Source organism: Bombus vancouverensis, chromosome 17 (assembly GCF_051014615.1).
Source record: "Bombus vancouverensis nearcticus chromosome 17, iyBomVanc1_principal, whole genome shotgun sequence".
In the NCBI taxonomy this organism is placed as follows: Eukaryota; Metazoa; Arthropoda; class Insecta; order Hymenoptera; family Apidae; genus Bombus; species Bombus vancouverensis.
Genome location: NC_134927.1, coordinates 2,666,541 through 2,693,050, shown reverse-complemented (window position 1 = coordinate 2,693,050; position 26,510 = coordinate 2,666,541). Strand labels below are relative to the sequence as shown.

The 26,510-nt window shown below is 36.5% G+C and overlaps 3 protein-coding genes and 1 long non-coding RNA gene across 8 annotated transcripts in view; 1 reads left to right on the top strand and 3 right to left on the bottom strand.

Annotated features, from left to right (window-relative positions):
* Positions 1–19: 19 nt before the first annotated feature.
* On the bottom strand, positions 20–3,172 carry LOC143303961 (uncharacterized). Its single transcript, XR_013060601.1, has 6 exons — positions 2,588–3,172; positions 2,280–2,375; positions 1,925–2,203; positions 1,581–1,849; positions 1,401–1,497; positions 20–1,238 (listed from the first exon to the last, which is right to left on the bottom strand). It is a non-coding gene; the product is annotated as an uncharacterized LOC143303961 (long non-coding RNA).
* A 43-nt stretch (positions 3,173–3,215) lies between these two features.
* Positions 3,216–26,510, top strand: part of LOC117161820 (omega-amidase NIT2-A-like) — a 33,923-nt gene continuing 10,628 nt past the window's right edge. For 2 of the 5 annotated variants that reach the window (XM_076626182.1, XM_076626181.1), the window contains exons 1-7: positions 3,216–3,334; positions 7,714–7,772; positions 7,993–8,177; positions 8,579–8,747; positions 9,022–9,255; positions 9,407–12,709; positions 16,217–16,483. In XM_076626182.1, the coding sequence (XP_076482297.1) occupies positions 8,094–8,177; positions 8,579–8,747; positions 9,022–9,101 (333 nt within the window). In that variant the 5' untranslated portion in view covers positions 3,216–3,334; positions 7,714–7,772; positions 7,993–8,093 and the 3' untranslated portion in view covers positions 9,102–9,255; positions 9,407–12,709; positions 16,217–16,483. The other 3 variants (XM_076626184.1, XM_076626183.1, XM_076626185.1) reach the window with 3 other exon arrangements.
* LOC143303960 (venom serine protease Bi-VSP-like) lies at positions 3,742–7,738 on the bottom strand. Its single transcript, XM_076626180.1, has 6 exons — positions 5,608–7,738; positions 5,172–5,223; positions 4,903–5,100; positions 4,639–4,734; positions 4,413–4,567; positions 3,742–4,084 (listed from the first exon to the last, which is right to left on the bottom strand). The coding sequence occupies exons 1-6, from the start codon at positions 5,626–5,628 to the stop codon at positions 3,929–3,931; spliced, it is 678 nt and encodes a 225-aa protein (XP_076482295.1). The 5' UTR covers positions 5,629–7,738; the 3' UTR covers positions 3,742–3,928.
* LOC143303959 (uncharacterized) lies at positions 17,554–24,149 on the bottom strand. Its single transcript, XM_076626179.1, has 2 exons — positions 21,831–24,149; positions 17,554–18,077 (listed from the first exon to the last, which is right to left on the bottom strand). The coding sequence occupies exons 1-2, from the start codon at positions 22,795–22,797 to the stop codon at positions 18,058–18,060; spliced, it is 987 nt and encodes a 328-aa protein (XP_076482294.1). The 5' UTR covers positions 22,798–24,149; the 3' UTR covers positions 17,554–18,057.

The window sequence follows — 26,510 nt, the reverse complement described above, 5'->3', positions numbered from 1 at the left end:
TAAATAGTCCATTCTTGCATACTATTGCTCCAGCTTTACTTGTATTTTCGATATTGGTATAAATAGAAAGACAATTAATGTCGTTCGAGTCTATTTTCGGATCATTTATATTACGTTTAATCCATATAGTTATTATATGAGACATAGTACCGTAAAATTTGGAAGAATAAAACGTTCGTACAGGAAGTACATTTTATAAGAACTCCAACAAATCTGCGTGTGCACCTAAAATACAAACTGATAGTGATTGTTCATAAGTTTATATACATTATCTAATGTCAATCGAAGGTATCAATTCTTTTTCTCCATAAGAGTACTTTTTCATTTATATGTGTTCAAAAATACATGTGTTCAACCGTGAAGCATATGTCACCTACAACGAAAAAGAGTTTTCCTATACTTAATATTTCCTTTATATACCTATGAAAGTCTATTCTTCGCGTAGTATGAAATTATGAATAAATCTGGAATATTGTTCAATCTGAAAAGAAAAATAACTTATTGACATCATTCATTGATACGAGATTCGGAATGTTTGTTTTGTCTTGCAGAAAAAGAAGGCAGCCCTCCCTTTCTTTTAATGTGAAATAGGAAGCGAAAATTTGAAAACAGATTTTTTGGAAATTTACTTGCAAATATCGTTTTCAATATCGTGATTTTCTTCCCAATGGTACTGTACTTTCAAATTTTCCAGTATCCCTCTAAAAACAAAAAGTCGAACCTCGTTATTATTAACGTAGGCATTACAAGGAAGAGAAGTATTAGAAAGCAGCTCCTTTTTATTATGGATTTCTTTATAATCGTGTAAATAAGAAATTCCGGAAATTTTTTCCTCAAGAATTTAATTCTTGTGTTTTGATTGATAATTATTACACTACATACTAACTTTTCGCATACTGTTCGCGTCTAACAATTTCCTAATAATAACTACTTCAAAATTACATATGTTCTTGCACGAATTCAAAAGTACGTATGATACAATTACAATTGATTCTAAAATAATAATTATTTAAAGATATTAAGATACTAATTAAACGTTTCACTATATTTCAAAATCTGGAACAACAAATTTTTATTTATAAAAAATGAAACTGTGTTTATATATTCTTTGTCATAATGCTATTTCTTATTACCATGTCGACATTTTTTAAAATTCATTTTGTTATCTCTACGCAATATGAAAATTCATATACTGCTTAATATTTTTTACATATTATCCATCCACCGCATGATATCTCCTGAAAAATCAAAATATTAATGTTATATTATTACAATGCTTCTTAAATTTCAATTTTTGACAAATTTGAAATCCAATATATTTTGCACAATTATTATTTATCAAAAAATTCTAAGTTAGTAACTTTCTTTTCAAATGGCAAATAACATATACTTTGACTTACCTGTAAGTTTTTGTTCCTAATCATCATTTCCTCTTATAGAACATTATTATTGTTCTTATAATTACTACCAGTGTCATAGATATTGTAGTGGCTACAACTGAATTAATAGAAAATGATAAATAACTGTGTATAACAATAACACATAACTGTGTATAACAATGACACATGACTTTTACTTACATATCAGTCGATAAGGGATTACTGTGATATCCTGTTGATGTTTCTTAAGGCACTTGATTAGGTGTGATACGGTATCATTCCTTATGGTATACTGTAGATAAGTATTTTAGAAAATAACAAGAATAAATCTAAATTATTCAGAGGTTCCAGTTTCGGCTTAGACATAAATACAGGACCATTTGCAAAGAAGAAAGGGTGCGTTTCTACAGCCTCGTTATAGTAACCATGAATACCAATCTCTGAATTACTGGTTACTAAACATAAATATCCTATAAAATTTAATATATTTCTTTAATTTTTAATACATACATGAGTTAGTAGTTCTAAATTATGAATCATCCTACCTGTGATATTACACTTTTCCTTATAATATCATCACTCAAGTGAACAACATTAAGATCATGTAAACCATGTCATCCTATCTTACTGTGAGGATACTTAGTTATGTTATCTAACATTATAAAAATATCATCAAATTCAAGTCCTTTTATTCACATCACATGGCCACGATGATCTGGTTCTTCGTTATATAATGTTCTAAAATTTGTTGTATATATAGGATGTACAAACCGTGATATCAAGGTATCAGTTCTTCCTTCCCAAGGGACAGTTTCATTAAAATTCTGATAGAATTAAAAATTAATTATTAATATTCTAACAATCATATATGTTAAATACATTATAGTCAACGATATATACCTGAGCGAATGTAGGGGTGATTCCTTGATAATTATAAATGTCATCAGCCCACATCATTGTGCCACTTCTTTGTACTCCAGCCTCTAGATTAACAGCCTAAACAAACATACGAAATTTTATAGAAGTTGTACAAAATATAGTGTATATGCGCAATATTGAAGCGTTCAAGGGGATATAAAGGTAATGTACATCACATACACGTGTACTCTCATGCAACAAAATACAATTAGATTTAATAGTATAAGCTCTTTTATTCATCATAATAGATTGGAAATTTAAGTGTCTTATGAGGGTGAGTAAAAAGTTACCCGCTCTGTCTGTGTAGAATTTATTTTAAGCAATTGTCAAAAAAGACATACATCATTTTTTGACATAATCACTCAATTTCTGTATACACTTTGTCCATTTGCTGAAGGACCTTCGTATTTTCTCATTAAAAAATGTTTTGGGCTGAGCTGCGAACCACGAATGCATCGTCGTCTTCACCTTTTCATCAGCTTTTTCGGCATCCATCTCGCACAAACTTTTTAAAACCCAAATCTGTCGTGCACTATTGCATAAGCAGAGCCGTGGCTGATTTGCTAATGATTTGCCACATTATCCAGTGTCACTCGTCTATTCCATAGAGCATAAGTTCATGAGCACGTTCAATGTTGTCATCGTGGATGTGGACGGGCGTCCAGCTGTTTTTTCATAACACTTGTGCGATCTTCTTTGAACTTTTGTGCCCATTCAAACACACTTCGTGACAAAACACTTTCTCCATAATGTGCATTAAATCTTTGATAAATATAGGCATCAGACATAGCCTCCGACCACAAGAAACGAATCACAGCATCCTGCACTGTTTTCCTGCAAATTACCATTGCAAAGCGCCATTACTCGCGCAACGGTCACAAACGAATTGACGTAACACAATGAAACCTACGCAGCAGCACTGAACAGATGGTGACATCATACGAAGAGTGCAGATGGATCAATATGGTCGACAGAATTTTTAACTATCTGGAGTGCGGATAAATTTTTACTGAGAGTCGTATAGGAATCTGTAATCTGTAAGTATACCTTTGGCTAAATGGAAATTTCTCTTACATATAGTCAAAAATGCAGAAACAGTGTATTGAATCGGAAAGTGATAAAAAATAAGTGAAGTCTCGAGGTTGCATGTGATTGCATGAGTACACAGGACGTTTTTAGCGAATAAAAAATAATTTTGAAAGACACGAGACTTATCTTGTATTTTATGCACTCTCTGTGTCCGAATTTCCAGAAGCTCTCTATCTTATGAAGTGTTTTAGATTAGCCGGAAAATTTTGTATGTACATACAAGAAGTATACGATCTAAGTGGAATATTCCATTATTCTCTTGATACAACAGAAACGAAATTTACAGAACTTCTCAGAAAGTTGGTTTATTATTACAAAATTAATAGAATTAATATACGCTTATCATCTTTACATACCTAAGTCGTGGAGGTTTATCGTGCGTAAAAAATTAGTGTCGTTTCAAAGTTACATTTCGTACATTTTAAGCCTATAATTTGTAACGTACAAAACAATGTAAATTTGAGCTGTTTCTTATCTCCACAATAAGAAAATCCAACTTTACGTTTTTTACACAATGATATTTATGGAACAGTAATATCATATTATTGCATCGCTTGGAGAATGAAGTCAAGGTACGATGTGACCCTAGTGTAAACGCTGGGATACCCAGCTGTGCCGCACTTATAAGCATAAGACACAATACCTATTAAATACGAGGTTAATTCATGTTGTATCAGCAGTGGTCCGCCGCGGTCAGCCTGAAAGGATCGTTAAATTTTTAATCAAAGGTACCGAAACATATCAATCGAATTGTATTGAAATTATACTTATATACAGTAATAATCTTCTATTGATTTGTGTATTGAAATACTCCAATTTATAATGTACATGTTATATGTATTTTGAGCAAAACTAGGATTAGAAGGAAGTTAGATTAAATACCATAATGAGGTGTGAGAAGTGGGCAAAACTATTAAATTGTGTTTATCTATTATTTTTAATGTTTAAGACGTCGATTTGATGTTAATTCGAATTGACGTGTCTTCAGATACCGTATAGTTTGTAGTAACTCTGTAACTTAATTACCGTACAAGAATCCTCTCCACCCTGAGCATATTCGGCGCATATTATACCATCAGTGATATCAGGTGCATTAGGAAATTTGGAATAAGCTATTTTGCATTCGGCGTTCTTAATCGCTGGCATTTGTACTTCCATTAATGCATTACGTCGTGGTCGTCCTACGAAGAAAATAAGAAAGATATTTAAGACTGGAACTGTTTAATTTTATTATAAAATTGGTATCACTTACTATATCTTAATGCTCCCCATCTAGCAACAAGGGGGTTATAGCCGAAGAAGTTGCTCTTTCGTAGGGGCTCTTTCGTACAAATGGGATATATGTACCCTGAAAAATAAAAAAATAAATGAAAATGGAGGAAACGAATGACCAAAAGTATGAGAAAGAATTGTACACGCTTTATGACACAATATATGTGTACAGTAAGAAATTTCAGGATATGATACTTCAGTAATACTCAATAGCATATATATATATATATATTTGAGGACTTACTCGAAAATGGCACCTCCTCCACCAATCTAAGAATGGCAATATTATGATTGTGTATGTTTTCTATTCCATCCATATGTGCACAATGTGCTGCGGTCAAAACATGCCTAGCCGATATCAGGGAACCTCCGCACTTCCATATTGGTTTGTCTGGGTTTCGGGGATTACGAAAACCTAATGCAGCGATCCATGGCCAAGCGCCTAAAATGCAATAGTCATAGTTGTGAATATACATAATTTTTTCTCACATAACGGGTAACAACGATTATTACCTATTCGATATTCGATCATACAGCAGACGATAAGTACATACGTACAAATACTCTGAAATAGAGATTTGATAAAGACAGAAATTAAATTTTTATTCCAGTGGAGTACAAATTATTAAATAATTCTATATAATTTCTATTTGAACTATACTGAACTATAAAGTTCAAACGTGTAATTTCTGCCCTAACAGTTTTTGATCTCTATCCATATTATTACTCCTATATCAATTTTTTATTTCAAGCAAAAAGATACTCTTCCTAACATGAAGTAAAAGAAAGAAATAATTCAAGTTAATAAGTAAAGTTACTACCGATAAAATCATAGCATTATTATTTAGTCTAATTGAAATGTACATTGATGTGCTGTTTAATGCCTTTAAAGTTCATTCTTTGCAGTAAATGGCTTATTATTAATCGGAAAGAAAGACATAAAACGTACCAAGTTCAGCTGGTTTACCATCGACCACCCTGGTATGAGAGACGTTGCTAAAACCACGGTATGGTGGTCGCAAAGCCTTATACTTATACACAGTTTTTATTAAAATTTCTCTCTTCTCTTTGTTTGGATCGTTCGGACAGCAAACGATCGTAACATTGCCCTGGTATCTGCACACTGATCGTCTATAAAAATCGGTGGCTGTACGGTACTGTATCTGCCATATTTCTTGCAGAGGTTTACATTTTCTGTAGTCAAGGCACCGGCCTTCTTGATTGTCCGGTGTGGTACATTCTGGATCAAACAATTTTAAAACATTTATGCAGTTCAAAGATGCGTAAGAAAGCGACACCGATTACTCAACTTTCGAAGTAAAAAGCCGATCAAGTCCACCGGATTGCCCTACAGACACGTATTAATCCGTAAGAGTTAGTCATCATGTTGATAATAATTATCTAAAGAAACTTTTCACGTGAAAATATAAAATTTTAATTGATTAGATATTGTGTTAGCCATACTTAAGAAAGAAAATGAAAATGAATGAAATGAAAGAAAAGGACTACCTTCAACCTCAGTTTTTAAATAAACACTTTGTCAGTTTTGCGGTAAATAAATTCTTAGGAATTCAGGACAGTTTTTAGTGAATCATTTTGTTTCGACCGTTCGCGGAGAGACGCGATCGCGAGATAGCACGTCAACGAGAGTTGTAAGTTCCCGTTACGATTAAATAATCGACGCCACGAACTGATCGATCCCCTTATTTCGATTATGATAATAAGGGTAGTTCAATGAAATTCCACGGAATTAACACAAATAAATTAATGTTTATTTCAACAACTTATTAACTAGAAAGATATAAAAGGAACAAAAAAAATGTAACTGCGTTTTGGTTGATAAGTAATGCGCGACATACCACATGTGTTGACGGTTCGACTTCTCGAAAAGTTCTGAACGCCTTTCGATTTTTTTCGTTTTTTCTGGAAGGCGACCCCCACTACGTTCGGATCACGCCACATTCTTTTACTGCGAGGTAAAATACGGGCCACGAGTCGACGTTTCTGGAAGTCGCCCTGCTTAATGAACCACGCGCTTGCCACTACAATGTTTGTTTGCCGGGCAGACGCGACGATCCGTCTGCGACATTATAGTGGCGCGATCGATAGTTAAGAATATGACCTATGGTAAGCCGCATGGCGTAACATTCTCCCCCCGTTGAGAGGGTACCGATCAAACTAGGGAGGTGTGGTTGAAGTTCCCATCTTATTTCGTCTCGGTGGCTAGTTGTTCGGGTTTCTCGAGATCGGGTTGAATTGGCAGTGGGACAAGCCTTTTGACGCCCCGATCCAAAATGCTCTTTGCCGTCTGAACTGTAGCTGTCCGGATGACACCATCGGCGCCTGGATGAACCTTGATAACTCGGCCCAGAGGCCAATGCATGGAGGGAACGTTGTCCTCTCTGAGGATGACGATTGTGCCCTTTTGGATGCTGTGTCCACCCTTGCTCCATTTATTGCGGTTGGTTAGCTCGTTCAAATACTCCTTATGCCAGCGGTTTCAAAAATGTTGTTTAAGCTGTTGGATATGCTGCCATTTGGAGAGTCGGTTCGATGGAATGTCTCTGAAATCTCGATCACGTAAGCACATTAATGAATCGCCAATGAGGAAATGTCCGGGAGTGAGGGCTAGGAGATCATTTGGATCGGTGGAGATAGGAGTTAGCGGGCGGGAATTGAGGACTGCTTCTATTTCTATGATAAGAGTATTACGGTGTTAAGCTCATATGTTTCTGTTTCTCCACTCGCGCTGCGCCATAATATCCTTTGATATTTCCGATCCTCTGGTCGTACGAGGAATTGCCGATACATTTTCTCGATGTCGCCAGTGAGTACGTACTGATGAGCGCGGAATCTAATTAATATACAAAATAAATTGTGAGTTGATTCGAGAATATAGGATTTCCCCATTTTCATGATTATCGTGATTTTTGTATAAATATATTTTTTAAGATACTAATAATTAGGTAGTTATAAATTAGTCTTATCAATTATTTTGCATTTATAATTCCGCCTCTAGTATAAGTGTTAATTGAAAACTAACTTTATGTTTCAGAAAGTACTAGCAAAGTCGTTGAGTAACAAGCCACTGATGCTAACACAAATAGCATTGTCGTAATTAAATATTTCTAAATATTCATTTTTCATTTTGAACCTGTAGAAACAATTTATTATATATACTATTAGCTAAGTAATTGCATATTTAATTAAGTCGAAATATAAAACTTAGTTATTTTAATAATTTAAAAAATAAAAAACTGACAAACATTTCAATTTAATTTATGGTTGGAACAAAAGACAGTTATTTTTCATTAATTGAAATATTGCAATGCAGAGTACTTTCCAAAATACGCCGAGAGTATTCCTGATGATGAAACGAGCGTTGCTTCATCGAACGCAGCTAAAGAAAACAACATCTATGTAGTTGGTGGTACGATGCCTGAAATAGAGGGCGATAAATTGTACAATACCTGTACTATTTGGGGTCCCGATGGAACGTTGATAGCAAAACACCGAAAGGTAAGTAATATATTCCTTTATGGCTTTGAATTTGAAAATATTGGGGTGAAGAAAGTGACTCTATCTAGGAATAATTTAGGAATATACATATGTACATACGTATACTATAACCAATTCTATAATTTACGGTTTATAAAATACGTTATGATACGGGAAACGCCCATTTTTGTTGTAATGTGTTTGTTGTTGTATAAATTTTTCACATACTTAAAATATTATTATACTTATTTTTTCTCCTTTTTAAACATTATTAAATGATAAGATTTTTTAATAAAAGAAAGTGATAAAAACGCTGTCAGTTATTAAATAAAAAGTAATTGAAGTTTAGGAGTTGGTAACTTTGATATTAAATTACAAAAGTTGCAGCAATAGAATTAGCGACTACATTTTTATGTTATTAGGTACATCTATTCGACATCGACATTCCTAATAAGATTACTTTTCGAGAGAGTGATTCACTCAGTCCTGGTAACTCCCTAACGACGTTCGATGTGGAGGGCTGCAAAATAGGTATTGGCATTTGCTATGATATTAGATTCGAGGAAATGGCACGCATTTATCGGAACAAAGGTACAGTAACTGAATCGATCAATACTTAACTAGCAAAAAATTAAATATCTTTCTTAAATATATTCTATATAAAATTAATATAATCTGTAACTCTGTATAAAAAGAAGCTTAATTTAAAAAACCAGTATATTTGCTGAAAATGAAACAAATAAAAGAATTAAAAGCACAATAAGAGGACTGTCCTCGCATATTCAGAAATGATGGAATGTGAACCGTGCAACTACGAAGTTAATTGGTATTCGGTGGCTTCATATTTCCTGCTTCTCTGAGTTAGGTTGCCAAATGCTGATATATCCAGCGGCATTCAATATGACCACTGGACCACTGCACTGGTCATTACTTCAGCGTTTCTGAGCGAATGATAATCAATTATACGTTGCCTGCATATCACCGGCTCGTGTTCCTTAAGCAAGTTACGTCGCATGGGGACATACACAGTTGACCAATCTCTGGGGAAAGATTCTTTACGATTTGGAAACTCAAGAGAATATGGCAGTCACCGATATCGGTAATTTACAGCTTAAAATTAAAAGCGAGAGATCCATGATGTAATTAATTTTTAGTCTCGTTAATTTATCGATTTAGCCATCTTCCTCTGTATTTGTTGAATTTATTAGTAAGCATTACTTATTACTTCGTATGTTTCTTTTTTCTATCAGATCTAAAAGTTGTTGAGGAAGTAAGGGCTCAGATACCTACATCTTCTCAGAGACGTACAGATTTGTACGACACTGTCTGTAAGAAGGAGTAACTCTACACTAAAACAGAAAATGTTTTTTTATAATATTTCTACTACGATATCCTTTTTCTGTGAATTATTACTAATTTCTTATCATTTGTACTACATGAATGACTCAATTAAGAAAACCAAAACGTTATAAATAATAATCTGTATATCTTGTGTATCAACATGTAATTGGATATTATAATAATATAGGAATGCTATAATAATATAGGATAATAATATAGGAGAATAATAATATAGAAAAAAATACATGCTTTTAAACACCTTTAATATCGATCACATAAATTGTTATAATTCACAATGATTACGCATACATAAAAGACCCCTTGATAGTAAAATTTACGATCAAAAGGCAATTACGTATCGTTTAACAACATTTAATTTATAACACCTTTTAAACATTTAGACAGATTAACACATAACACTTCTTATATATAAACATCAATTCGAAGTTATCGGCTTGGAGAAATTGGTCGATTAATACCTGTAGATTGTCTGTCTCGATGAAAGACTTAAAGAGAGCAAAAACATGATAATGCCGCTAATATAATATTCCTTCTTTCTTGTATCTGTCTGCCTCTCAGGTCGTTTTACTAATTACAATAAGTAATTTCGACTTCTTTGCGTTCTCTTTTAACGCATTCGAGACCGAAAGAAATTCATATCAGTCAGTAGGCAAGGGTATAATATACATATTTTATATATAACTTATGTAGTAATGTATATATCATGTTAATTTCATATTTTTTTCAATATAGAATTATTATATATGTAATATCGTGATGTAATATGTTTACAAAGAGTGGACAATAGAGATGTTAATCAGACAGAAAAAGACGATTGTTGATTAACTTGAACTATTCATACCAAACGTACAGAAAACAGCGCAATCCACACTCTCTCGGCAACGCCACTCGCAAACTCTCTCCGCTCAACTCACACTCGGCTCCTCCGCTCGCACTCTCTGCTTTTCGACTCGCGCTCTGTTTCTCGACTAACACTCTGTTGTCCTTTTCCTAGGCCCACAGCACACGTATTCCGCAGACGCTCGTAGCCAGGGACACGCAGGTCTTTTCCACGAAACTATGCACTTGAAAAGACCGATGACACATTGATGGGCCCGACGGCGCCTCGGCTCTCGCGACACTGTTCATAGTTCGCCCGATATTTCCCAGGCCTTTCGTCCACGATACTACATATATATATATATATATATATATATATATATGACTGTACATAATACATTATAGAATAACATAGTATATAATTTTATATTTTAAAAATATGAGGCATACTATTTAAGATTGTCATCGATTTAAAATCAAAGTATGAAAAGGATACCCTGGAGAGAGTAAAACACAGAATCATTCCAACTAAACATTCAGATCGTACCGACACCTAGGTATCGTCTTACAATTAAATCTCGGTCTCGAATGGATTAAAATGAAATACATACTTGCAGCTTCAACATCTTCAATATCGAGGAGATTCAAACTTTACAAATAAATGTAAATTGCGATGTAAAACAAAGCGATGTAAAAAGGGAAAAAGGAGGAAAGAAGGAACAGGGAAGCAAAGAGAAGAAACGAATTTTTCATTTTCTCGAAACTGGATCAAGTTTCAGGCTGCTCGCCAAAGAGTCTGTAGCTAACGAGACAAGATTAGACAAACCACGCTTTAAAATTGCCACAGAACTATAATAATCCCCGAAATCAATACGATTCGTCGATCCATCGCCTGATTAAAAAATGAGATAGGATGAAGCTCACTAGTCGGCCTTCGAACTTTCAATAGCGCTTACGGCTCGTATACTCTAGTTTGAATGCTACAATGTAAGCCGTGTCAGCTGTAACTAGCGTTCGCGTGATTGTCGCTATCTATTATTCACGCGTTACACGTTCACCAGACAAACGCGTCTACCGGTTGACATTGTTTTCTGTCCTGAGTTTCAAAGCAATTATGTTGCTTCGTGTAATCAAATCTCGCCAAACTAACGATAAGTTCTTGTTTGATCTTACACAGTTATTAAAACTATACAAGTTAAACCAATCTAGCCTAAACAAGTAATGTCGTTATATATTCTTTTTTAAATCTATATATTGTTTAATAAATCGTGGTTAGGATATAGTAGCTGACAAAAATATTCGGACAAATATATTTGTAGAAACATTTTAGGAGTGTATTATGCATAGTGGCACTATTTAATACTGTACTGTGACTATCATGGTCGTGTTGGTATTATTCGAAACTAATCTGAAAATCTGTATGGAATTTGTAAGATATTTAGTACGAGTACTGTGCATTACTGATATGTACACAACCGAGACGAGGTACTGCTCTCCATCGTTCATCGCTACGCGTTGCTAATAGCAACGTATAATGCATATATATCTCGCAATGACCGTAAAAGTACCCAATGGAACCACGTTTAATATTTGATAATAATGTCCCATTACAGTTTCGTCATTTTCAATTAATTAAACACGACCCTCTCTTTAAAAATTAGAAGATAAAATACGTAATACAAATCTACTCGAAATCTTTTAAACCTTACGGACGACTACTTATGGTCTTTAAAAGCAGCAGGGATTAGCAGAATATTAACTGCGGATTTTTTTTGGACCGCAGCATGCAATATGAAATATGGTTACTAAAATGTACACTGAAAATCTCATATCCATAAGATACTCGTGCTTGTAGAACCTTGAAAATGAATTCTTAACCCAAATAGTAATTTTCGAGTTACCGTTTGCGAAGAAATCTTTTTCTTTGTTACGTGTAATAGATTATTTTTAAGTTTTAAATTACATTGGTAACCTTCTATAATTTATTACTCGAAGGTGGTAATTTTTTCTTAAATAGTTTGTTTTTCCTATAATTTATTATAATATATTTTACTACAGAATCCTCAAAAACATGATGTATGTATATATATATCCTGAAATATTATCAGTCTATTGTCAAGTTATAGAACATTATGGAAATTGCCAATTAAAGTCATAAAAAACAAAAAATAAGGAAGTTCGTTAAAATATGTGATTTTCCAATCAAGATATAGAATTTATTCGAGTAATATAGATTACGGTAGAGATGGTGACGGTAACAACGAGTGGACTGACTCTTCGTGCGAAAACAAATTGGAAGCGCAGAGCGATGTATTGTTTCAGCGAATATCGATTTTAAAGCACGGTTTTAAAGTACGTGTGCGTTTGACTAGGTGTGTTAATTAATATTGCTGTCTGATTTTCGATATGTAAATACAATATCTACATATCTTTAAACTTATGATAATTGAACTAACAATTTTTTTAAATTTAAATTAATATTTATCCTTTTAAATGCAACAATTTTTTTTAATAATAACTTCACGCGTAAGTCAGCTGCGCACATATTTGATCGTTCTTTAAAGCTTGAATCTCTGCGAAGAGAAAAAATCTTTCAACCAACAAGAACTGGTTCTACGTTTTCTATCCATTTCCTTCCAGATAAATCTCTCTATCTAAAATCCTTATTTCCGTATTTCCTTGAAAAGGTTAAAGTCGTTTTGTATAAAATCCAACGTAGAGAAGAAGGAAGATCCGCAAAAGATTCTTTCAGCTTTCCCTATGTTTGAGCTCGAATCAAAGCAATCCTATTCCCAATAGGGTGACTATGCGTTTAACTTCTCATAGAATCTCTCTGATTCCGTGTGATACCTTCGGTGTTTTTGAAGTATGTAATTGATGTCGTAACGTCGACGCTTTGCAGTGCGAATTCAATTTTGAGTTGCAATTTCCCTGTTTGCGTGGCAAAAGCATAAAAAAGCATAAAATCGATAGCGCACGTTTCGATAAACACGTTTTCTTTGCTGATGGCGCACTGTAAATATAAATATTTGAATAAATATCGCGAATTTCATGTTGCTAAAAGATTTATACTATTTATTCGTAAATAACTGTTGCATATGTTTAAGTTGAAACCACTGCATTAGGTCTTTTTTCTTGTTTAAAATTATTTGTATTGGTAAATTGAATGAAAGTTCTAACATGTAATTTGTTCTTCTTTTATAAATAGTTTACAGAGGATAAAGCGTGGGTAACTCACGACTGTCGCGATCATGACACTATACATACCTATGTATAGCACGTATACTAAGCTAACTAAAATAGCAAGTCAGAAAAATGGAAACTTAGGAAAATCTAAAGGAAGATAAAACGTTCGAGCCTTGCCAGGAATATAAGATGCTAAGTAATCTTCCTAAGTAATCTCCTCCAGCTTTTTCTAGTTTGATCAATAATTATTAGTACATGTTAGGAAAATAAATAGAATTTTTGTTCTCAAGCGAGGTATAATTTAAATTTTGTATGTACACAAAAATGTTAAATATCTGTAATAAACATGGTATAATCAATTTTTTTTACATAAAATTATACTGTATAGGCTATTGTTATTTAAACATTTTAAATTGGATGAAGGAAAAAAATGACGCAAATAAAACGTAGGACATTTTAATTAAAGAGACTAATATAGAGATTTATCTACTTAACTGTGATTAAATCATCTCCACTTAACGCTCTACCTCTTCTATTAATTATGCTTCGTTAAACTATGATTACAGAGGATGGGTTTTTTGATAAAATGACATTCTGACAAATATATATAGATCGATATATATAGATATAGATAGACAAATATATAGATTCTTACAACAGTAGTTATGAATGAACAGTAGTTATTGTATCAATTCCGTTCTTCAGAAGCTTCATTTGTGAAAAGACAATTCGCCAGAATATGGATTCACTGTAGTTATAGCTATAGGATTTCAATCTAGTTGACAGACTTGCTTTACGTAGAGAATATCTGTCTCTTGTTCTACCTTATCGCGATTCTCTCCTCATCTTATACGCTTTGTCGAGCAAAGTAATATTGGCATATATCTCGGCTCTGGTTACAATCATTAGTTTCCGCCTAAACGGTTAGAATCACATAGCTCGCGCTCTACTCTCGTTTATTCAACATTCAGGCCATATGGTCGCATGCGACGAGTTTTATGTTAATTCCGACCGATTACAATACCTTTCTTTCGTTTACAAGGAACGACGAGACTGGCAGTTGCGTGATTTCCAATGCAAAAGCCGCGATATCTGCACGATAACCTAACCTCAACCGATTTTGTTGTACTATTCTTATGTGGACTTCGTTTGTACCACTTTCGTAACAAAAATAGAATACGTAGAACACAGCATTCCGTTATGCGATATTGTCGATTCCTAACATCCGAAAAATCAGAGATAATTTTTTCCCTACAGTTGTACATTTGTGTGAAAAATTACGAACGTAAAGTTGTTTGGTGCATGCACAGTCCTCCCCTATCCTGCATTTGCGTGGACATGCTAGAAAGATTCACTTTTCCACGGTGAAACTGTATGTATTATAATTTCATTTTTACAAAGGTCGAACATCCTACTATGCATAAATTTAATATTAATATAAGCAGGTTTCGTGTTAAGTATTACATCTGACGTATAAGCACACGTGTGTACGAGCCTTGGTTTTAAATGTCTTATAGTAGACACCGAAAAGATTATTCAGTTGGATATCTGACTCAACATCAATATTTTACTAGGAGATAACATGTTAAGAACACGTTGGTGGATGGCATGGGAGATGATGAATGAAGACATACTTCTGTGAGATACATAAAATAGTAGTCAGAACGTATTTTGGCGCTTGGGGACAGTGATACTGTCGCTGGTGATACTGTCATACACCTCCATTTATAAACTTTCGAAAATCGATGTGACCTTCAAACTTTAGTGTATTCTGTTTCACAGCACAAAATGTTTCCGAAACGTACGTTTATTGTTACAATGAACTTGACTAATGGCTCTGAAATACTATCCTTGAAAAAACAATGGGCGAATTGGAGCAAAGAAAAGAAGGAAATAAACAAAGACCTTGTTGGTTCGTAAAAATAAAATATGCTACAGGAAAAACTTTTTCCAACGGATTGAGATGCGACAAGCTTTAAAAGCTATGACGCGAATCGAGCGTTTGTCTACAAAAGCGCATTTTCGGTGGATATATAGATATACATGTATATGTGACGAAATATACTAAAGCAATATTGACCCTTTGTCGCTGAAAGTATCAAACTACAAAACTTCCTTTCAAATTTTCAGAATAAGGAAATCAGGATCATGATAAATAATTGGAACATAATTAAAAATAATATATCTTCTCTATAAGATAATGAATACATTGGTTCATTTAATTTTTATGGATATTCAAACGCTTCTGTGAAATAAAACGTCAAGATTATAGAGTATAAAATTCATAGCTATGAAATAACTAAAACTCTGATGTATTATTAAAGATATACGTTAGGTTGTATGTAGTGATACATACAAAGATTACATGTACAAACCCATAATTAACACAATGCTACCGCAACCATTCTGCAATCTACCTTGCCCAAAACACTCTTCCAGTCACCTCCAAACTCTTCAATTCTCTCCACCTAACCACCCATAAACCATTCACAAACATGCAATTCTCGACAAAAGAAGAACTCATCGTCAGTTGTCCTTAACATCTCGTTCATTCATTTTGTCCCTATTTCCTCCCACTGCGATGATCGCACTACATTTTTCCACGTCTCTATTCTATTCTCTGGATGATCTGAATTCTCGAGCAGTCGAGTGACGATTGATCTGTACAATTGATCGATTTCTTTTTACTACAGACGTGCAAGAAATTCCGTGTTGGAGAGCGATGTTGCGAGTTCGAGTGCCTGGATCATCTGAAGAACGTTACCGGAACTGGTATAGTTTTTGTCGTTGATGATAATAATTCCTCCACGACTCAGCAACAAGAGCTACTCTGGGTGATGAGCTTAATGGTGCTGTTGCGGCTATTTTAATTTTTCAACAAGGATCCAAATGGCGCCGTTGATGAAATTCTTTCATTATAAACGTCAACGATCAACATCAGCCATCAGGGAACGAAGAAGGTACGCTGTAACGTGTCTGAGTAATTATACCTCGAGGAGTACATACAGTTATGTAATGAAGATTCGTATATGAGTGTTTGTTTTCTTATTTCTTTTCCCTTTGTTTCATTTGAATGGATTTTTGTACTCAAAGAGCGAGGTAAGATTACGTCAGATACGTTTTTACATATGCTAAAAAAATGGAAAATGATGATGATGAATCAATGACACGTAGAAAATTATAATCTATTGTATTGCTGTTATCTAATGGTGTTGTAGTTGACTGTATGGTGGATGTATCTAATGGTGTTGTAGTTGACTGTATGTTGTTCAATATTGCTATGAAACTCTTCTGATTCATTGTCACTTATACGAAGGATGGAAGTATACGAAATTGATAAAATTATTAATAATATTTTCGAAGAGAAAGTAAACTGTTGGATATATGACAAAATAATTCTATTTTAAATGAGAGACTGGTCAGCGTGGTTATTTTGTTTACAAAATCAAACGAATTTAATGAATGTAATGGTAAGAAAGTAACTATAAGTGGCTGTTAAACTATTTTTATGCTTGAAAATTAATTCGCAAAGTAATGTAAAGCAGTACTACTGAGTTGTACATGACCTCTTTCAGAATTTGTTTTTAACCTCTTGCTTCATAACTTCCTTAATTATACTCTTCAAACTTATTGACTACTTCGATGTTGTTACGAACAGAAACTGATAAAATATTAATCTTAAATATAGATTGAAATGAAAGCTTGTCACGTAAATATATATATATATATATATATATGTCGGATCAGGATTCGAATTTTGGGCGCGCGACGACTCTTCATGTGGACTAGCCATCGTTTCACAAAGCCGAGATTTTATTTACACGTATATACAGGTCTATCACTAAGCTTAACAAATAATAAGTACAACTAATAATAAGTCTAACAAACACTAAGCCTAATGAATAATACGATCTACGAATAATTAAATTAAATAATACTATTAGCAATGTTTGAGTTCAAACGAATCCACGGTCACCGGGATAACTCCTTACTAAGCGAAACTAACTTAGACGCAAATGAGTGAGGCAATCGCAAGAAATGCCAGCCTCGTGGAGATTTTTCTCCCTGTACGATTGCATTTTGTTTTCTATACCCGTTTGGAAGCATCGAGAAGGTTCCAAACGCCGTTGCTAGGCACACTCGTTGGAAGCATCGAGAAAGTTCCAAACGCCGTTGCTAGGCAGTTTCTGCCTGGAGTTTTGGTTACTAAATACAATGTATGTCCCATTGCATCGGCACCTCCGAGGCAACATCACACGTGGCTCGGCCCGCTCTCGAGGCCGCATGCCGCCACAACCACATTTCTCGGAAAACACATACAACCACTCCAGACCTCCGTTAGATAAAACATCCATCCCGTGACCGTGGCTACGTTCAGCGACCGATTGTCACCTCGAACCCAATCTCGCTTATTACAAATCTTAAACAATTACAACTATAATAAAATCTAGGCTAAGGTACTAGAGGATGTTCCCAAAATTTCCAAGGAAGGGCTTCGGCTTTCCTTTCATCTCCGACACGGCCATCCTGACTATCACACGTCCTCGGGTGTACCTTCGTTAACAAAACAAAAGGAAACAAGATTAGTGTCATTGTGATTAGCATTCAAAGTGCCAGTTGCATTCTGCGTGCTTTCAGTCGGGTCGTAATGACATGACGGACCATTCTCGATTTCACACCCAAATGGGTCTCATCCTTCGAATCGCACATACTCTCAAAGTTCGTTACATAACCAGCTTCGTAACACGATCGCTGTCAACACTAGACCGCCTCCAGCCTCGTGACATTGTCACTGTCGGTACTAGACCAGCTCCAGCTTCGTGACATCGTCGCTGTCGGTACTAGACCAGCTCCAAATCCGTGACATTGTCGCTGTCGGTACTAGACCAGCTCCAACCTCGTGACATTGTCGCTATCGGTACTAAACCAGCTCCAACCTCGTGGCATTGTCGCTGTCGGTACTAAACCGGCTCCCAGCTTCGTGACATCGTCGCTGTCGGTACTAAACCGGCTCCCAGCTTCGTGACATCGTCGCTGTCGGTACTAAACCGGCTCCCAGCTTCGTGACATCGTCGCTGTCGGTACTAAACCGGCTCCCAGCTTCGTGACATCGTCGCTGTCGGTACTAAACCGGCTCCCAGCTTCGTGACATCGTCACTCCCAGTGCCTGACCGCACTGAACTCCGTCCCATGGCCGCACCTGGGCTCATATAATTCTACGATCCTCTGGGATCGGGGTACTCACATCGCCATGGTCACTGTTCTCGTCATCACAACAGACATCCAACTCCGCAGGAATGCGACTATCCGGCATTTTCCTTAACCTGTCATGACTGTACTTGTATGACCTTTTCCCATCCAGTGTTTTCAAGGTATATCGGTCTCCTCCCAGGACCTCCGATATCACAAACGGACCCCTGAATTTTGGATCCAATTTTGTCTGGTTCCTTTCTTCATTTTGGCGTAGTACCAAATCACCAGGATTAAACCTAACTACTTTAGCTTTGGTTTTATCGAATCTCTCTTTGTCATACCTAGCACTAGTTTCCATCTCTTTTATTGCCTGTTGTCTTACACTGGAGATATCTATTTCTTTTTCCTCGATGTTATCAGGTAGTAATAAGTCATACGGTCTTGCTGCTCTACCAATCAATAACTCTAAAGGACTCGATTTGGTTACGCGGTTGATGGTGCAATTCAAAGCCAATTGCATCTCCCCGATCGCGTCTTGCCATGAACGCCCGGTCGTTTCTACCGTTGTGAACATATTTTTTAACGTGCTCATAACACGCTCTACTTGCCCATTGGCCCTACTTGCACCGGTCGCGATCAAATGAACTTTGATTTGTTTGCTTGCACAGAATTCTTGAAACTCCCGGCCCGTGAAACATCTACCCTGATCTGCTATTATCCGACAGGGACTACCGAACAAAAACACGGCGGACTTAAGTGCCTTGATAACGCTGAGCGAATCCAATTTGCGTGTGTGATATAAGTGCACGAATTTCGTAAAGGCATCGATCAAGACGACGACATACTCTTTCGAGTCATTCTTGCCACTCAGCTTGCCCGTTATGTCCATATGCACCGTATGCCACGGTATGCCGGTCTTAGGTATAGGATGCAGTTCAGCCTGTATTTTACCTGAACTAGCCTTCGAAACTCTACAAGCATGGCAGTTCTCGACAAACTTGCGAACATACTTCGCCATTCCCTCGAACCAATAATACTCATAGAGCTTCTCGAGCGTTTTATCCCATCCTAAGTGCATAATTGACTGATGCACATGGTTGATGACGGACCATCTAAAACCTCTCGGAACAATGGGTAAGCAAAGGGTTCTGCCCTTTCGTTGTACTTTACGGTAAAGTGTACCGGATCGCAGTTCGTAGGTATTCGCGATATCTTCCGCGAGCTCTTCGTTCTGTAATTTATTAACGATTTCGGAGATTTGCGGATCGCGACGTTGTTCCGCTAATAGCCAGTCTTCGGAGATCTCGGCCAGATTAATCTCTTTCTCTGCGACCTTGTCTATCATACGGCGATTCAAGTCTACGGGGTTTCGCGAAAAGAAATCTACGTGGGCCATTCGTTTACCCTCTCGATACATGATGTCAAAATCGAATGTTTGCAAATAAGCCCACCACCTATAAACCCGGTCGTTTAAGTTTACTTTGTTGCTGGAGGCTTTCAAAGAATTACAGTCCGTAACTACTAAGAATTTCCGTCCATGTAAGTAGTGTCGGAAATGCTTAACGGCGCTTACTACTGCTAGTGTCTCCAGTTCGTACGAATGATACCTAGATTCCGCGGGACTGGTCCTTTTACTATAATATTCGATGACTCTGTTTTCCTTTTCGACTCTATGCATTAAAATAGCTCCATACCCCTCCGAACTAGCGTCGGTATGTAGATCTATGGGCCGATTGGGATCAAATATCATTAACACCGGCGCGTCGGTCAGAACGGAAATTATCTGTTGTCTTATCTTTTCGTGCCTGTCCGTCCAAGTTATGTGCTTGTTACTAGAAGTGAGTGCGTACAAGGGTTTCATCACTTGCGAAAATTTAGGAATAAATTTTCGGAAGTAAGAGGCCAAACCTATAAACTGCCTAAGCTGTGTGACGGTCGACGGTGCAGGTAAAGAATTCAAAGCTTGTATTTTTCCCGGGTTTGGACGAACTTCTCCGTTACGAATTACATATCCCAAATAAAGTACCGACGTCTTCAGAAAAGAACATTTAGCGAAATTGAAAGAAAATCCGGCGTTTACGAGAGTGTTTAGTACAGTGTGCAACCTTTCTAGAGCTTGATCTATTGAGTCGGCGATTATTAGAACGTCGTCCAAATAAACAACGACATACGAATAAGCGAGGTCGCCTAAGGCCTTGAAAATGGCTCTCTGGAAAACGGCTGGTGCATTTTTCAACCCAAACGGCATCGTCACGTATTCGTATTGACCGTCGGGGGTAACGAACGCAGTATATTCCGTCGAGTTAGGGTGAATGGGGATCTGGTGAAATCCGCTAGCCATGTCCAGGCTAATGAAGTATCTCGCACTCTGCAATCTCGCGATTTGGTCAGCAATAAGGGGTAAGGGATACCGATCCGCGACCGTATTTTTATTCAGCGCTCGAAAGTCTACGCACAATCTGTCTGAGCCGTCCTTCTTCTTCACGAGTATTATAGGGCTCGCGAACGGCGAATTACTAGGTTTTACAATTTGCGCTTTAATTTATTCGTCTATCCTCTCGCGTACTATTCTTCGCTCTTCCACGCTAAGCCTGTAAGGGCTTCTCTGCACGGTGACGTTGGGATCGATTAGCCGTATTTCCAACTGGCCCGTACTGACGCGAGTACGCGGGAAACCCGTAATGAATGATTCTTTAAATTTTTCGAGAACAGAGATTAATCGATCTTTATAGTTACCGACCACATCAGTGTCAACCTCGTTAATGTTGACCGCATCTTCCGCGACTTTACCACAAGCGTTAACGACCTTTGTTTTACAAATAACGAGGCTATCTTGCGCGATATTTACGTCGAATCCCTGGCTCAAAATCTCGCGACCAATCATGATGTCGTATTTTAGGTAATCGTCAGCAAGGACATGAAAAACTATCTCCAATGTAAGATCGTTAATACGAACAGTGGACAAAATCTGAAGTGTACTCTTAATACAAGTATTCCCGATCCCCCGCATCACTACCACATCGGTTATTCTTTTACCCGAAAATTTCGAGGCTAGGGACTCTTTGATTAACGAACACTCGGCCCCAGAATCAAAGTAAAATGGATACGACTCACCCAGATGGCTTAATCTACCAGCCGGAGCTTCTACTACACAGGAGTCGATCCGGCGTTCGTCAATGGAATCGTAGTTTCTTTTCCGCGATGATGGGCAATTAGGCGCGATATGTCCCTCCTCGTGGCATTTGAAGCAGGTCACCTTCGACGATGCGGCTGGTCGTTTTTCCTTCGGGTTTCGTATATCCTGCTCCTTCCCCGTTTGTGTTTGCAGGCGACACTCCGTTCTCCTATGTCCGTGAGCACCACAGCGGTAGCACTTAATCCGAGGAACTGATAGCCTGCTGCGTTTAGCTTCAGGTTCCGTTAGTGAATTTCTTGGCGAAAATGTCGGCTGATCGTTGTAAGGGAGAATCCTCATTTCATTATGAAATTGGTCCTCCGTCCTGATATTATTCGCGAGCGTTAGTCGCCGAAAACGTCGATCTTGTGAACTCAGCATATAAAGGGCGAGGGCATTGATCACTTCGGGCATCGTTAGATCTTGCAACTTCATCTGCAGCATGGAGCGGAGGCGACTACCGTACGCTCCCGGAGATTCAGTCTCCGACGGTCGTTCTCTGGATATCCTTATTAACGCCGAAGCGGCTGTCTCTCTGCCACCAAAACGCGAAAGAAATTGTTCCTTAAACGTTGGCCAGGTAAGCTTTCCACCGCGCACCATTTGTGAAAGCCAATGCGCAGCAGAACCCCTTAGGGCGCGATTTAGAGCGGAAAGTAACGCACTCTCTTGCATCGGGTGGTCTTTCAAAATCAGATCAGCATGAGAGCACCACGCGGATGGATCGGCGCCCGCGCCTTCGGGGTCAAAACGTGGTAACGTTGCATCCTTAGATTCCGTACTCGGTCGTTGCTCCCCCGGTTTGTGCGCTAGCGTCTGAATTAACTCGCGCATAAGGTCCATTTGCTCTTGTAGCACTTTAAACGGTTCTGATCCCACTTCTGATGTCGGATCACGACTCTTCATGTGGACTAGCCATCGTTTCACAAAGCCGAGATTTTATTTACACGTATATACAGGTCTATCACTAAGCTTAACAAATAATAAGTACAACTAATAATAAGTCTAACAAACACTAAGCCTAATGAATAATACGATCTACGAATAATTAAATTAAATAATACTATTAGCAATGTTTGAGTTCAAACGAATCCACGGTCACCGGGATAACTCCTTACTAAGCGAAACTAACTTAGACGCAAATGCGATCGTCGAAAATGCTCGATGTATCACTCTCCAAGGCAATCGCAAGAATGCCAGCCTCGTGGAGATTTTTCTCCCTGTACGATTGCATTTTGTTTTCTATACCCGTTTGGAAGCATCGAGAAGGTTCCAAACGCCGTTGCTAGGCACACTCGTTGGAAGCATCGAGAAAGTTCCAAACGCCGTTGCTAGGCAGTTTCCGCCTGGAGTTTTGATTACTAAATACAATGTATGTCCCATTGCATCGGCACCTCCGAGGCAACATCACACGTGGCTCGGCCCGCTCTCGAGGCCGCATGCCGCCACAACCACATTTCTCGGAAAACACATACAACCACTCCAGACCTCCGTTAGATAAAACATCCATCCCGTGACCGTGACTACGTTCAGCGACCGATTGTCACCTCGAACCCAATCTCGCTTATTACAAATCTTAAACAATTACAACTATAATAAAATCTAGGCTAAGGTACTAGAGGATGTTCCCAAAATTTCCAAGGAAGGGCTTCGGCTTTCCTTTCATCTCCGACATATATATATATATATATATATATATATATATATATATATGTACTACTTACTCAAACTATGGATCACATAACCTATACAAAAAAAAAAAAAAAAAAAATTATTGTACACTATAGAGCAAGAGGTTAAATCTTTAATCTGTTAAGAATTAAATTTTTTATTGTAACTGCGAAAATTATAAAAGTACCAAGCGAAGCAAGTACGGAATATATGCGGAATATGAATCGCTCAACGAACCAAAGAGCGGCTCAGTGACAAAATTAGTAAAGTAAAGACCACAAATATTACAACATTATATTCTACCACAAAATAATTCTCTATACAAAAAAGGTACACAACGAATCGATTTTTCACAACGATAAGAGTCAACAGAACCAATCAAGACCAGGCGAGACTCTCATAAGACAACGATATCAGAGGGATCAAATCAGCGACTTCAATCTATGTTACAGAGTATAGTTATCAAGAAAAATTGCTCTTTTCATGAAAAGTATGGTAATGATACTCTTATAATACATTGTATATCTGGCAGTCGGATGTGCCCGTGGCCATCGGAAATGTAAAAACGACGCTTTTAGAAAGTGATAGCGCCATCGCGTTTTAAAAACTTTTACTTTTTCATTTACCATTACGAAGATTGTGATGGAAGAACGTAATGGGGTAAAAGACGACAATTCCTTAGTGAAGAATGCTCAAAGAGATTCTATAGGGATCGATGCTCGTTCCGTTGGGTGGTTCATTCGAATTTTGATTGGGATTATCGGGATGGAAGGGTCGAGAGTGTCACGTAAAGTTGGTACTTGGGTGGTAGTAAGAAGGCTGAGTCGTAACCCAACTACTTATTTTCCTTTATAAAATATTCTTTATCTAAAGATGTGTCACCTGCATATCTTGAATGATCTCCAATCTCAGTTGTATTCTCTCCTTGCTCTTCTTGAAATTTCTCATCTTTTTTTTCTTTTTCTTTATATTGATCATCAATTTGTGGGTCCTTTATTATTTATTATTTTTTGTTCTACTTCATTAATCGCAGCGTTCTTTATGCTCTCTGTCTCACTACTTTCCTTACTTTAAAAATTTTTTTTTGTTTTTATTTAAATCTGTTACATCACATTTATTTACTACTAAACCATCTTGAATTGTATTATCTGTACATTCCTGTGACTTATTTTTTTTTTTTTTTGATTTTCTGGAATATCATGCACATTCTTTATAATATCAGTCGTTGATTCTGATATTAATGAAGAAGATACATCTACTTTTATCGATGATTCTACTTTATTAATGTCACTGTGCACTTCATCTAGTTGTTCCATAGTAAAACATCAAGATTGTTACAATTACTTAAGAAGTCATGGATTGTTATTTAAATATTTATTGCACTTTTCCATCAATGTAACCCTTTATGGCAGTTTGACATTCTACAGAACACCAATGCTGTATCAGTTTATATTTTTCTTCATCATGAAGTTTTATTATATCACCTAATTCTTCCTGATGTTTTTTTTTCTTTTTTTTCAATTTTCAAATAAGAGTGTGTTTTCTATGTGAATCTTTTAATTCTTGGTTCGCCTCGAGTAAGCGATTATTAACATCTTTGGAAAGTTTTTGGACGTTTTCCAGTTCTTTTCTAAGAAAATTATTTTGTTCGTTCATATCTTTTACTTTACCTTTAATTTCTACCCTACGCAATATTTCAAATTTATTTTCATTGACAAGGATCATTTTTCTTATTTTTCAAAATCCAGTTTCAATTTATTAGTTTCTTCTTCATATTTATATCCAAAATCACCCACTTTTTCATATTCACCCTTTAGTTCGTCTAGTTCACATTGAAGGGCAGATTATTTGTCCTTGTGGTTCAAGAACTACATTTTATCTCTTTTGCATCTTTAGCTCCAGCTTCACGTTCCTCCATTGAATTACTAACACATGAATTAAGTTTGGCCTTTTTTTTTTTTTGTTCCAGCAAGTCAACTTCATATTTGTGACTTATGTTATTTCATCTAATTTTATTGTTAGTTCTTCAATTTGTATTCCAAAAGATTGAACTCTTTTTACGTGCGTGTGTGTTTTTTTTTTTTTTTTTTTTTGTAACTCGTCGAGTTGCAATTCTAATTTTTGCACTTCCTCCTTCATGTCCTCTATGTGCTTCTCGAACTCTTGTGTCGTCCTGTCTTTGTCGGAACATTCTACTTGAAGATCAGCGAGTTGATGCTCGGGATCGTAATTCAATTTTTGGTCGTTAGCAGTAATAAGCTCACGTAACTTCACTTTTGAACTTGATCTTGTTTGGTCTTGATTGTGTTTTCGTGGTGCTTGTGGTGCTCTAAAAGTAATCGTCACGTTGCTTGCATTTTTACTGCACATTGATACACTGCACTCTGCACAGGCAATGCTTTTGTTGTCATGAAATCTCTCTAACTTTTCAGTAACAAAACCTTTTATTTTATTATTTAATTTTGGATCATGCGCCCCTGGTGAAGATACATTATGTGTTCTCTTTACCTTTATTATGCACACGTTTTCCTTTTGCTCTCAATTTTTCGATCATCTTGTGCTGTTCTATATATTGTGTTCTTATGTTCTTCGCATATAAATCCTGTCGATTGATTTTATCTTTCAGTTGAGGTACATGTTTAATTCTTTACCTTTTTTTTTCTTTTTTTATGGATTTCTTGATAATCTTTTAGAAGTTGCTCGTTATATTTGGAAAGCTTTCTCACTTCGTCTTCAGCTGTTTCCTAACGGGATTTTTCTTCTTCAAGTTTTTCTGTAATCATTTTTTCTAAACTTCTCCATTTATTCTGTTCTTCTTCGAGTAATTCATTACGTTTCGGTATCTGGCTATCTTTTCCTTTAAAACATTTAATTTTATCAGAGAGTTCTCCTATTTTCAAACTTGCTTCATTTAAGGTAACTTTATGAATTTCCGATTGATGTTATAA